Source organism: Mus caroli, unplaced genomic scaffold (genome assembly GCF_978045245.1).
Source record: "Mus caroli unplaced genomic scaffold, Mus_caroli_1 scaffold_5, whole genome shotgun sequence".
Lineage (NCBI taxonomy): Eukaryota > Metazoa > Chordata > Mammalia > Rodentia > Muridae > Mus > Mus caroli.
In genome coordinates, this window is record NW_028227260.1 from 14,403,183 (window position 1) to 14,417,050 (window position 13,868).

At 39.5% G+C, this 13,868-nt stretch overlaps 1 protein-coding gene across 1 annotated transcript in view; it reads right to left on the reverse strand.

Moving 5' to 3' along the window:
- Positions 1–13,868, reverse strand: part of Smpx (small muscle protein X-linked) — a 51,924-nt gene that overhangs the window by 20,099 nt on the left and 17,957 nt on the right. The window contains exon 4 of the mRNA XM_021153895.2: positions 9,737–9,885. Within this exon, the coding sequence (XP_021009554.1) occupies positions 9,754–9,885 (132 nt within the window). The 3' untranslated portion in view covers positions 9,737–9,753. The remainder of the gene's footprint in view (positions 1–9,736; positions 9,886–13,868) is intronic.

Here is a 13,868-nt window from a genome sequence, read left to right on the forward strand (position 1 = left end):
ACAGAAGGCTGCCAGTGACTTTCTGGCAACAGGGCATGCTTGCTTTCTGCTGTTTTCCAGCAGTCAAGAGGAATTGTTGTGAGCTGCCTTTGGTGCCACCTGCCTAGATGAAAGAGACTCTAATTTGTCAACTGCTTAATAGAAAATTCACTCAGTGGGAAGCCAATTGACCATCCCTGCCTGGGATTAAACCAGCTACCACCTCACCATCTGCATAAAGATATAAACCAGAGCATGTGGATTAATGAGTTCACAGGCAGGGGACACTGGCAAGGGAGCACAAAGGAAATCTGCAAGTCTTGATTTGTTCCTCGTGATGCCTTCTTCTCAAACCCCACAGCATGTGTGGGGAGTTGAAACGAGCAGCGTTGTCACGATGCAGCCAAGTCTGATTAGACAGCCCAGAATTCACTTTCCTGGTTTTCTGCGTGGGCTGCACACAGCGTGAGAGGGGGAATGAGAGAAAAGGCTTCCTGGCTGGAAGACAGCTACACTTGAGAACAACACAGCTCTGCCTGACAAGCCTTCGCTCATCCTGGGAGCAAAGGTGGACTCTGCAGAGGCCTGGCTTTTCTCAGCAGCAGCTAGGTTGACCCTGACCAGGGCCCTCACCATGTCCCGTGGCCATAATCTTGTTCTACTCTGTCTCCTCTCCTTCCCTGCACTTCCTTTTCTTTCATTTACATTTTATAGTCGTTAACCATTTCCTTTTCTTAAGACCTTTAAGGGACAGCAATTTCTTGTGTTCTCATACAATATTTTACATATTAAACTATGAGTCAGGCTACATGCTCTGATCCCCTGTACCTGATCATCTCTGAACCTGGAGGGGGTGTCCTTCACAGTTACTAGATGCTGAATGAATGAATAAATGAATGAATGGGTAAACATTCAAGCAAAGAAACAAAGAAGCCAGCACATGAGAGCAGTGGCTCAATACCCTCCTTGGTGGGATGGAAGTTTTTGCTTGTTTCACTCAGAGCTGGAACAGAAAAATATTTGAAAGGACTGTGGTTGACTAAAAGGACATTTTTAAAAGGGTGCAGTGGGTGGCCATGGTTCAAAGGACTAGGTAAATAGTATTTCAGATGCTGGAGTGACTTACAAGCAGGGTGACTCTAGTGCAACCGAATAACCATTCTTAGCATTTACTGGGATATAAATGAATAAGCCATCCCTTGTGGTTGACACAAGAGTAAGGGAAATATGAATGTGGAACACAGGATGCTCCATCAGCCATTCCCAAGCATATAACGGATGGGACTGCTCAGGGTGGTGAAGAAATTATAATGGTGCTCTTGGTTACTTATATTTGCTACTAGTACGTACCATTGAGTTTAAAAGTTTGCAGAACTGCTGAGATAATTGTATAACCCAGGTAGATATATTAGATATATTCTAAATATCTAATTTGCTAATGGATAAAAATTGTATCTGATTGCCTTATTTCCACAAAGTTAATTATGGTAAAAACTATACCTGTTAGGTAGTTAATTCCTATGTCTTTTTTCTTTAGCATCTTAATTTCTATAAAGTGCAGTGAAGAGACTGCTTGGACGTGACATTAATCTCTCAAGCAGAAAATTGGGTTTATTCTTTGCTAGCACTACTAACATTTAGGACTGGATAACTCTTTGTGTAGGGGGCTCTTCTGGAAATTATGGGATGTTTACCAATATCCTTGTCTTCTTTCTCACCCTGTACACCAATTTGTCTAGACATTGCCAAATGTCCTCCAAGGGACAAAATAAACACACACACACACACACACACACACACACACACACACTATATCCTAGGTCATAAAGCACTGAGAAAAGCTTTCCACAATACTGAAAGCAAAGCATGTGCCAGTCGTGACTGTCCTTTGGTCCAGGAAAAGTTACATACCAATGTATACAAATTTGCAGAATTGGGTCCTGAGCCAACTGTTTCTATGCAGGTTGTAAATATGTCCTAGCACAAAAGTTTTATGAGACAACAAAACAACTGAATGAAACCCTGAAACCTTGATGTAGTTAAGAAACATTGAAGAAACTGTCCTTCTCCTAACCAAGTGAAGAACGGGAAAAGGAGGTTACAAATAAAAAGAAAGGCAGCTTCACTAAAAGTTAGAAAACCACCTCCAACCATTTCCTCTAGAGAAAGAGAATCGAACCTATGTAATTGGGTCAAAACAGGGAACACATCAAAATTGAGGGGGGAAAAAGTGCCCAGCAAACCACAGAGAAGGCATTAGGAGAAGCTTTTTGGTTTTGTTTTCCTTTTTACATATAGTTCTTTATAAATCAATACATCAGTCCTCTGTCTTCTGTACAGCGAATAGCTTCTGAAATCATGATAAGTCAGACTCTGAAAAATAAATCGTCTTAGTCCTGCAGGCTGCAAAGCAACATAAAAACAATCACTCCTACGATAAACTGAATGGCGGAAAAAGCAAGATGCAAAACTGTAGAAATGCTATGAATGATAGTATGTCAGCAGAAGAGGCTGAAAGAACCGGCTCTCATTGTGTGAGGCACTGCCTAGCCTGGGCATTGTGCTTACATACACTTCTTCTAGAAGCACCACCCCCACCTCCAGCCTTCAAAGGTACCACAATCAGGGTATGCTATTTTCTGCTTATTATGAATAAACAAAATAGAGACGCTGAACCCAAAGTTGCAAAGGTAGAAGGAACTGAGACCATGGTTTTATGACCCCAAATCTTCCTATTGTTAACAACTTCCTGTAGAATACCTCATATTTATGCGCGGGGAATAAGAGGAAATAAGTCAAACTATTATACTAAGAAAGAAAATTATTTGGGGCAATTACTTTTAATTTCTGAGTTTCTGTTTCAGTAGTTTCTTGGGGGGGAGTGTTTTATTTAGTTGTTTTTTTTGTTCTAGGTTTTAAAGCAAGATTACACTTTTTAGCCCAAGCTAACCTAGAGATCACAATAATCTCCTACCCCCAGCCTCCCAAGTGTTCATATTATAGGAATGAGCCCTCTTGCTTTGCTTTAGGGTGTATATAAATTGAATTTAAACTTAATATTCTTTGTCATTTCACAAGAATGTTTCCATTCACAAATTAATATTAATCATATTACCCAAATACAGAGTCATCATTGATTTGGTTATTGTTTTGAGATCTTCTCTTCCAACCATAAATATCTACATGAAAGCACTCTCTATAAGCTCTGATTTCATTGCATCCCATACGTTTCAGTAAGCTGGAGATTTTTCTCATTATTCTGAAAATACTTTCTAATTTTTCTTGTGACATTTTTGTTGACTCATTAGTTATTTTGGAATGTGTTATTGGAGTTCCACAAGTTTGTGAATTTCTAAACTGTCCTCTGTTACTGAGTCATAATTTTGAATAAATTTGATTTATTATATATGACTTCAATCCTTATGCACTTATTAAGACTTGTTTTATATTCTACATTGTAAACAATGTTCCGTGGGTACTAGAGAAGGATGTATACTCTTGACTTGTTTGGTAGAGTGGTCAATATGTGCCTGTGAGGTCTAGTTTCCATTGTTCAGATCTATTTCTTGTTTCTCTTTTACTAAAAGTGGGATCCTTTTAGGCAGGGTTTTATTCTGTAGCCAAAGCTGGCCTGAAGCTTACCATATTGGCCCTGAACTAATGGCAATCCCCCTTCCTCAGCCTCCTTGATCTTGGGATTAGAGACATGAGCAACCATACCCACCCATTACTGAATATGGAAATTTCAAGCCTTCGTTATTAAATGTCTATTTCTCAGTTCAATTCTGTCAGCTTTTGTTTCGTGTACTTTGGGGTCTGGCGGTAGGTGCTAATTGTACTTTTTATCAAGTATGTGCGTACAACAATTTGCCCTCCTGTCAGCACTCTCAAAATTAGCACTTGAATAAACAAGAGTGACAGTGATGTGTACTGTTTACCATTTAAGAGTAATGAGCACCTTATGTTCTCCTTTTCCAGAGATGACATCTCTCTAGATGACGGGTGGTTAGCAAGTATGTCTTATCTGGACATAAATGTTCTTTTAAAAGTAAAGCAAACAAGTTGCTGAAAATTAAACTTTCTTTGATTTTATATATTTTGCTATATGTTTGTATGATAAATAGATTTGCATTAGCAAAAATGGAAGTGTCTTCCCTAGTTGGTAACAGCAAGTGGGATTAATTCCACAAATTATTACTTTCATGCATTACCAAAATCTATGAAGTGAATTACTAAAATTATTAAAAGTTTGCATTTTTCAAAGATTTGTTTATTTTTATTTTATGGATGTTTTGCCTGCATGTACACATGTGAACCATATGCACTCTGAAAGAAGAGTGCAGAAGGAGGCTATCTCAGCATTGTGAGCTGCCATGTGGGTACTGGGAACCAAAACAAGATCCTAGGCAAGAGCATCAAGTCCTCTGAACTCCTGAGGCATCTCTCCAGCCTCTAGTTTGCATTTTTTAAAATGAAATGATGTATGTAGTGATAAATAGATACACAAAATGTGACATATACATACAGTGGAATAGTGTTCGTCCATAAACCATGAAAGTCTTTGGGATTTGAAGCAAGATGGATGAAGCTGGAGGACTTGATGTTAAGTGTTTTAAAATCAAGGCTACATGGTTCCTACTCATGAGTGGAAGCTAAAAATATTAGGGTTTTTTCAGAAGTTGATTATAAAATAGTGGTTTCTGGATATTAAGAAACGTAGGAGGGATGTGGACAGAGAAAAAATTGGGCAGTTATGTTAAGAGGAATGGTTCCTAGCATGGTGCAACATACTTGAGTAACAATACTTTACAATGTCTATTCTATTACATGTGTTATAAAGAACTAGGAATGTGAAGCTTCCCAGAATAAAAATTACAAACATTTAAGGAGACATGCTTGTCACCCTGATTTGATGGATTATATGTATTGAATTACCACATCACATCCCATAAATGTATACATATCAATTTAAAAATGACAAGCCAGAAAACTGTTTTGCATTTCTCAGAGCTCCTAGGTTTGGGTGTACAATAGTGTACGAAGTCTGTCTGCCACAAAGCATGTAGCCAGGGTGCCATGTTCACCACTGAGTAGCAGAATCCCTATGACTTCTGGGATGGTGGTTTCTCTCCAGAACCTTATCAGTGCCGGGGCTTTGAACGGCTGCTATCCTGGTGTTCATTTGCAAAAAACTGCAGGATTCTTCTTCAGTTTTACCCCTGTTAATCATTTCTTTTCTTATAACTGCTGCATTGCTGCCAACTTAATGCTTTCATTGTTCCTTTCTAATGCTTTGTTGTCAATGATCTCTTTTACTACTGGAAAAATAAGAGAAATTATAGACAAGTTGGAAATTTTGCTCTGCCCTAAAAGTTAATGCCTTGTTTTGTCTTAACAAGCTGGCTTACTAACAAGGTCCTGAAGATCCCATATGTCCAGAGGCTATCCCTTCCCATTGTCCTAAAATCGCCCCTACCCTTGATTATCTCCCGTTCCAAAGTAATACTACTGAGTGTCTCTTTTGTTTATGTAGTGGATCAAAGCAACCATCAGACATCTTTAAAGATGAAACCTCTAACTCATGACATGTCTACACTCTGATCTACTCTATGTTTCTACCAAGACTTAGGTAGGTATTTTGACATCAAGGGCCAAAGTTTCTACCTATACATCTTAGTTCTGAGAAAAAGAAGTGCAGAAGTTGTACAAGCTAGTTATACATGTTCTTTACCAAACACCTGTTGTCTGACAAGAGAGTAAAGGAGAGAAATGGATAGAGTCTGTTTGCTCTTCAAACTCAAGCAATTCTTCAGGTTCCCCAGCCCCTTGATAAGTCTGTGGAATTCCCAACAAAAGGCATGAGGAGATCAAAAGACACATGGAGATTTTTATGCCTTTATGCTAGTTCTGTCTCTGTATCTGGGTCTTGTAGTTTCTTAAGTTAACATCTGACTGCCTTAAGTTTACCCAAAAGAATCCTCAGAATGATATGGCTGAATACCATACTTTCGCTGTCCCTATCCTTGCCCCACCTAGGCTCAGAAACCCTCTTAGAGATATTCCCACATATCTTGGTTTGGATGCAATATGTGTTATCTCTGTGTTTCTATTGCCTGTTCTGGTTCCCAATCTGAGTACAGTTTCCCAAGAACTATGGAAAATTCAGACATGGAGGCATATGTCTGTAACCTCAGCCCTGAGTTTGGGGAGACAGGTGGATCCCATGGACTCACTGGCTGGATAAGCTAATCAAAATGATGAGCTTCAGATGCAGGGAAAAGATCCTGCCTCCAAAAAAATAATATTAAGCTAATATTTGTAACATACCTTCCTGCTAGCTTCCCTTATTTAATATACTTGGTAAATGTGATTTATCTACTATAAATACTCAATTATTTGCAACTCAAAAACAAAACAAAGTGAGATGTAAGAAATCAAGCTTAAACTAAACTAGAAGATTCCTTCCTGGTGGTTCTGCTCTTAGATGGCATTATGCAGGATGCTGTAAACTAACAACATCAGTAGTCTAACCCATTTGTGAATTCTACAAACTATAATACCAGGCAAAATAATGGCCATTTATGGAATGATGGCACAATTATTTTGGGAGTAGCCAACCACTCCCTATTTGACACTATCTCTATGAAGAAATTCATGCATAATAATGTAGACCTTATCAAAAAAAAAACACACACACACAACAGAAGTGGTCTTATACACTTCAGCAGACAGAGGGGCTGAAGTGGCTGCTTAACTGAGTAGATATAACAATAAGCCATCTCCTAAGTATCTATGCTTATAACCACAAATGAAGGCTGTTCTCAGCTTTAAATAGGGAACCTTCTTCTTACAGCAAATGACTGAACAAAATGTTAACAATAAAGAATACTTGAGTACTAAGACCCACACCCATGGTTAACCATCCCCTTAAGGCTCAGGGAATTCTTCAGAAAATGGAGTGGAAAGAAAGTAGGAGCTTGAAGATGGGAGAGGGGCTGTGGAATACCATCTCCTAAAGCATGACACCAAATGGCTACCATGAACTCGCATCAGCTCTGCATACTGATATCAGGCTTTCCTAACAGTCAGCTGTAGAGGAGGACAAAGCATACACTGCTGAACAGCAGGTTGACAGAGTCAGTTTCACCCTGGGGAGTGTGAAATATGGTATCAAGTTATACATCCATGGGGGCTTAACAGATTGTGCTTAGGTGTCTCTCTCTCTCTCTCTCTCTCTCTCTCACACACACACACACACACACACACACACACACACACACGCACACGCACACGCACACGCACATGCACATGCACACACACTCACACATATGTGCACACACACATACACACCTGCATTAACATGCATACAGCAGAGAGAGGGGGGAGAGGGAGAGGGAGAGAGAGAAATGCATGTGTCTAGAGACTGGAGAGATGGCTCAGTGAGTGATATGCTTGACATGGGAACATAAACATAAAGAGCTAAGTTTAGATCCTCAGCACCCATGGAATAGTTGGCAATATTGCTTCTCTGGACATCTTTAACCCCAGCACTGGGGAAAGAAGTGAAGACAAGTGGATCCCTTGGAATTTCTAACCAGACAGGTTAATCAAATTGGTGAGCTCCAGGTTCAGTGAGAGACCTGATCCCATACACAGATAGATAGATAGATAGATAGATAGATAGATAGATAGATGATAGATAGATAGATAGATGATAGATAGATAGATAGATAGATAGATAGATAGATAGATAGATAGATAGATAGATAGATAGATAAGTAGATTTTGTCTCTGGCCTTCACATGCACAATCACTTATGTCCATACATATAGATGCACATATAACACACACACACACACAAATGCATGTGTTTAACGAAACAGTTTTGGTTGGGTAGGGATAATAACTATAACAAAAAGTTCATATCTCTTCTCTGGTTTTTTTTCAGCAGAAAATTCCACAGTTTTATCAAAACCCTTTTAGATTTCCTGTTAGTTTGGCAACTCAAAGAGAACTGAGTATGATACTCAGTCATTAGTTTATTCTGATATTTCATAAATAACAAGCTCATGCAGTTATCTGTCAGATTAATTCCCACTCAGGTAGCTTTGTCCCATCCAGGTTCCTGAGCTTTATTCTGTCGCTATGGAATATAATTTGTTTCATTCTTACTACTTCCTTGTCTTAAGTAATTGTGCTGAAACACTACGTGCTGCCATTTTACTTTAACTCAAAACAGATTCTAAGATGAGCATGGTAGTACATTCCTCCTATCCAAGCACTTTATAGGATGAGGCAGGAAGATAGTAAGTTTGAGGCTAACATGAACAATATAGTGAGAATATGACTCACCAAAGGAAGAAAGGAAAGAAGGGAAGGAAGAAGGAATGGAGTGAGGGAGGAACCAGACAGTTCCCCTCTTCCACTAGGAAATTTTGAAAATATCTTTAGAAGGTCTAGATAAGTATGAAAAAATATCACAATAATCCACTGGACTGTCTCACAAACCTTATGTTAGTGCTATCTATCAAGTCAATATTTGATCCCAGTGCAAGGAGCGTTTATGCCATCAATCTGTACAGTGCAGTGAGACGTGGGAATGAAAGAGGCAGGTGACTGATAGAATCAGTCTTCCTAAGACTCATCGCAAGAATGGGTATCAAGAATCGTATAAGAAACACTGGAACCCAGCATGGTAGCCCATGCATCTCATCCTAGCACTGGAGAGGCTGAAGTAGGAGGAATGCCATGAGTTTGGAGCTGACCTAGATTGCAGAAAGCTCCAGCCCAGCTTCAGCTATAAAGTAAAACCATGTCTTGGGGAAAAATAGATATAATACTCTTCACACAGTGGCAAGTGATAAATCTTTCTGCCATCCATAAATATTGATTAAATGGAGGAAGGGACAAATGAATGAATTAACAGTCAGTGAGATAAAAGCCTATTGTGTGTTCCCATATAGACTTTCCTCCGGACTTCTGTTTAATGGATGGAGAAGATTGTGCATGGTGGGGTTTAGTAATGCTGGCAAAGGACAGGTTTGCTCCTATCATCTCCTAGGAGAAAGAGCCATGATTTTGTCAACCCACACTCTGTTGGCAGAATTTCTTTTCCAGTTAATAAGAACTCTCTGCAGACAGAGAGTTGGATGAGTCCTAACCAGGGAATCATTACTAAACAATTAAAATGAAAATAAGTATTTTAAGTCCCTTGTTGAAGCAATGTGTAGAGTTTTGAACCTACCCTTGTCCCATCTGTACCCACACTTAATTAGCGAGTGGGCTTGTTGGTCTGCTTCAGACATATTCTGGTTATGTCATTTTTTTGAGGCCTGAATTTATGAGGTGCTGCCTCCTCCCACCTTCAAATCTACACAGCTATTTGATAGATCCTCTTGCCAAAGCAATAGTTCACTGTTCGTATGGTATATAGTGGGGAATATATGGTATATAGTGGGGAAATATATGGCATATAGTGGGGAGATATATGGTATATAGTGGGGAAACATGCATGGGATGACAAAGGCTCCTGCCCCCAATCTAAGCTTTCCTAACTAGAAGAATGATCAGAAAAGAACCAATAGGTAAACAACCATACTAGTTCTCCAAGCAGCTGTGGAATAAGATATACCCGAAGGTATGGCTCCCCCAGCCCCCGAAAACCATACACAAAATGCAGGCTAAATTGAACATCTCTGGTAGAGACTCATCTTTGAAAATGGTCTCTTTCAGACAAAGAGACTGATTTTCTACTCACCTTTTGCTTCCTTTCGACTACTGTTCACCTTTGGGGACAAATTTCAGTTCACTTTTAACATTTTGGATCTCAGACAAGTTGACAACAGGTCCCGGAAATTTCTTCATTCCAGGAATTGGCTTCTTTTCCTCTGAGGTGGTAGGAGCTCCCTGGGGAAAAAAAAAAGAGGGAAGAAATTCAACTCATCCAAAACCAAGTTGATTTGATCTCTCTGGTTCCTGGCATAGAGAAGGAAACCAGATAGCAAAGGAAGAATGTCAGAGTGCAATTCTGGCTTGGCAACTTCCTCTGGTGTTAGTGTTCAGACAGCCTTAGAGTTTCAATAAAATTCCCTAAACTTTGTACAGAAATGTAGAATAATGTTGTGAGGGGAAAAAAAGTCCTCTCCATATCACTTAGGACATGTTATGCAACAGTTCAGTGTCTAGGAACTAAGAAATACTAAGAAATACTGCTAACATTTAGATAGAGTTATGTTTCCCACAAAACATCTCCTAAAAGCGTCCCATTATCAGATACCTGATGGCAGGAATCTGTAAACTGTCAGGGCACAGCTAGCCCTAATTAGTCCAGAAGTGTTCACAACTGTGTTTGAAGAATAGTGACTATCAGCCTTTTGTCATATGATGCCTTTGGGAAACATAAACTCAGAAGGATATAAGGAAAACATCTTTGAGTATGGGCTTTGAATATGGGATGGAATGACAGAGGAGGACAACCTTTGCCTGCTGCTTTGAGAAGTAGTTTAAATTTCCTATCTTTAAAGGAGTCTCCATTTTAGGGAGGGATCCACAGCATTTTCTTTTTGCGTGTGACTCTTCCAATGTCAATGACAAGAACTGAAATGTATACTTAACTTTTTGTTTAACTAATCAATCCTATAATCAACCCATACCTCTTATATGCATACACCAAGCACACGTTGAAAAAGACTATAAAACATTAAGCTCAGTTGCTGCGTATAGCTCCATCTAGTTACTACAGAAGAAAATTGCATCCTAGTCTGTTCTTCCAATCTGCCTTAAAGTAGGTATTGGGGGACATTTGCTCACCCTGATAACCAGAATATCATGCCTTGGATCAGATTACTCCAGGGGTAACTGAGCAGTTGCCTTAACTCCTTGTTACTAAAATCTAACCATTGCCATGTTTTGGAGCACTTTTACCATACCTGCTGTAAACAATGACTAAAGTCAGCAGCATCCCCAAGGTGGGCCCACACCTAGGAGACAGGGACACCTCCTAGCAGAACTTTAGGCCAGAGAATTGGGCTTAAAACCACACTGAGGCTTGTGTTTCTTCCACCAAGCCTCTCCTTCTTCTTCACCTGAATCTGAGTCTCAACATCTCTCTCTTTCTCTCTCTCTCTCTCTCTCTCTCTCTCTCTCTCTCTCTCTCTCTCTCTCTCTCTCTCTCTCCCATCTTTCCTATAGGTGGTTTCCCCCAGTAAATAAATACTCAGCATGTTAAATGTTCTCTTCTTTGAGGACTCTAACATAGTCCCCAGTGCAAATATGTCATTAACGCCATATTCTTTTTTTTTGATTTTTAATATTTTTATTACATATTTTCCTCAATTACATTTCCAATGCTATCCCAAAAGTCCCCCATAGCGCCCCCACTTCCCTACCCACCCATTCCCATTCTTTTGGCCCTGGCATTCCCCTATATTGGGGCATATAAAGTTTGCAAGTCCAATGGGCCTCTCTTTCCATTGATGGCCGACTAGGCCATCTTTTAACGCCATATTCTTAATCAAGAATTGGATAAGCCAGTGTGTGTGTGTGTGTGTGTGTGTGTGTGTGTGTGTGTGTGTGTGTGTGTCTCGGGGATAAGAAAGTTCATATTTGCTTCCTGTGAAGGACAGTGATAAAGCTAGTGTTGTTAGTCCAGGTCTGGTCCCTGCCTGTGTCTCATTCTCAAATTGGTTAGCACATTGAGAAATAATATGTTCAAGTTTCCTCAAACTCTGACAAATCACTAGGTAGAGGTATCCCTTATAGAAATGCTTTTACGTTGTTTATTGTGGAGGATGGGCAGGCATCAAAGACTGAAGTATTATTCCTCTTATAAGGGCTAATGGGACTTCCTGTAGTTATTTCCTGTGAAGTCAGTACAGTGCTGTTTAAGTAGTTAATGTGTCACCCACACTAAATGATAAAGTGACTCAATGTGGATGCTGCAAATCCCTGGAAGATATTGTTTCCTTAGGTACATGTACAGAGCCATAGGCCTGTTTCTTTTCTCCATGAAAACACATTCATCATTTGTAAGTGTAGATAGAGAAAAGGTCATTAAAACTGTAAAAACCCCACACTTGAAGAACCAGGCATTCCAGAATGTTCTTTGCTTGGCATTCAGGAAGGAATTTTTAACAAGGTTGTAAAGTGTTGCTTCTCTTTAAATATGTGTAGCAATGAAATGAAAAATGTTTCGGCACTTATAAATGCTCCCACAGTTGGAGGTATATAGATCTTAATAAAGAGGCATGAAAAGAAAAATGTTTCCAGATCCCTCTGCTAAGTTCCCAGGTGAGTGAATTCCACTGCCCAGGCATTTAACACATACAGCCAATATCTGCACTTATGTGTCTGGGGCAGGTGAATGTACACAGATTAATGATGATAATGTTGAATGCCAGCTATCTTCCTATCAAGTTATTAAGACCTCAATGGACTGCCTTTTTCTTTTCGTTTTATTTTAATCATGACAAGGCTTGGCATTTGATTTAGTAAGGTAGCATTTAGTGAATATTGTCACTATATTTAATAATTTGATAGTATGGCATTGTTCAGGAAGCAAGGAACCATCTACCATCTTTAGAAAACATAACTGAGATCAGAGTCCCCTGCTTCTGTGAATTTGTTGCTGTGGGAGTTACAGTAAACGAAAGCCTGAATGAAGATGTTTCTACTTGGATAACGGAGGGTAGTCCTTTTTGTGGATATTTCAACTCATCAGAGAACTAGAGGCTATTTATTCTTTAATGTAGATGAAGAGAGCATGAGGGAAGCCTTACCAACCACTGCAGTAGTCCCTGTTCCAGTGACAGCGCTGTGAAGGGAGATGTGTATCTTAGGAATCACCTACCTTACAGTAAGCTGAAGCATCTCCAAGCTTCCTCATCTTCATGCCCTTCTTTATTAGCAAATATCCTACTGAGTTTTTCCCCAGGCTCTCTTACAGGAGACAAAAGAGTTTGACCTACATATTCTTCATGTTAAAAAACTGAAGAAGTCTCACTGCTATAGCATACACTTCAGTTGCTAGCTGTTCTAAGGTACATGTGCTAAGACATTTAATTCACACACCAGCTCTCCACATCTGCTTTTATTCCTGCTTCATCACTGAGACTAAGGGATGAAAAAATCTAAAAAAAAAAAAAAAATGTCCAAAGCCTTACAACTAAGAAGTGACTAGACTAGAATTAAATACTATGTTTGCATCTTGTGAAGAGACAAGATGAAAAGGAAATATTTAACAATACCCTTAGATCACTTCAAGCAAGCAGCCACTTTTCTGGCACAAAAGGATTTGGATAGAAGACCCTGTGCCAGAAGCATGCCTATGTCTAACAAGCCGATGACAGAGGATGCAATTCATGTCTGCAGGCAGAGCAAAGGACTAGTCAGAAGCCACGGGTACACAAGAGACAGTTGTGTTCACAGAGATTGTCAGAAAGCCAATGACTAGGGCTGTTTTCCTGCTAGGAGACATCCATTTGTTCACCTCTTAGAGAATGTCAAGCTTGAAAGACCATCCTAGCTTACCTGGGGGACTAACTAGCTAGGACATAAGTGAGCTATGCTACAAACAACACATTCTACTATAATTCTGTTAACATGAGGCTTGGATATGAATCCTAAATCTATGAATGTAAACAATGCTTAGTTTGCAAATACAAATAACAGTAAATAAATGTGAATAGGGAGGTTATTCTGAGTTCATATTCAATTTCCTCATTCAAACTGTGCCACAGAAGGTAGCTAGGGCCTAAAGCCAAGTCGCAAAAATCCTATTTAATGCACCCTTATAGCTAAGACAAGCTACCCAACTACTTCCCTTGCAGTGTTTCTTTGGGAAGTTTATTCTGAGACCCAATCCAGAGTTCGAGTCATGAGGTTGCTTCCTC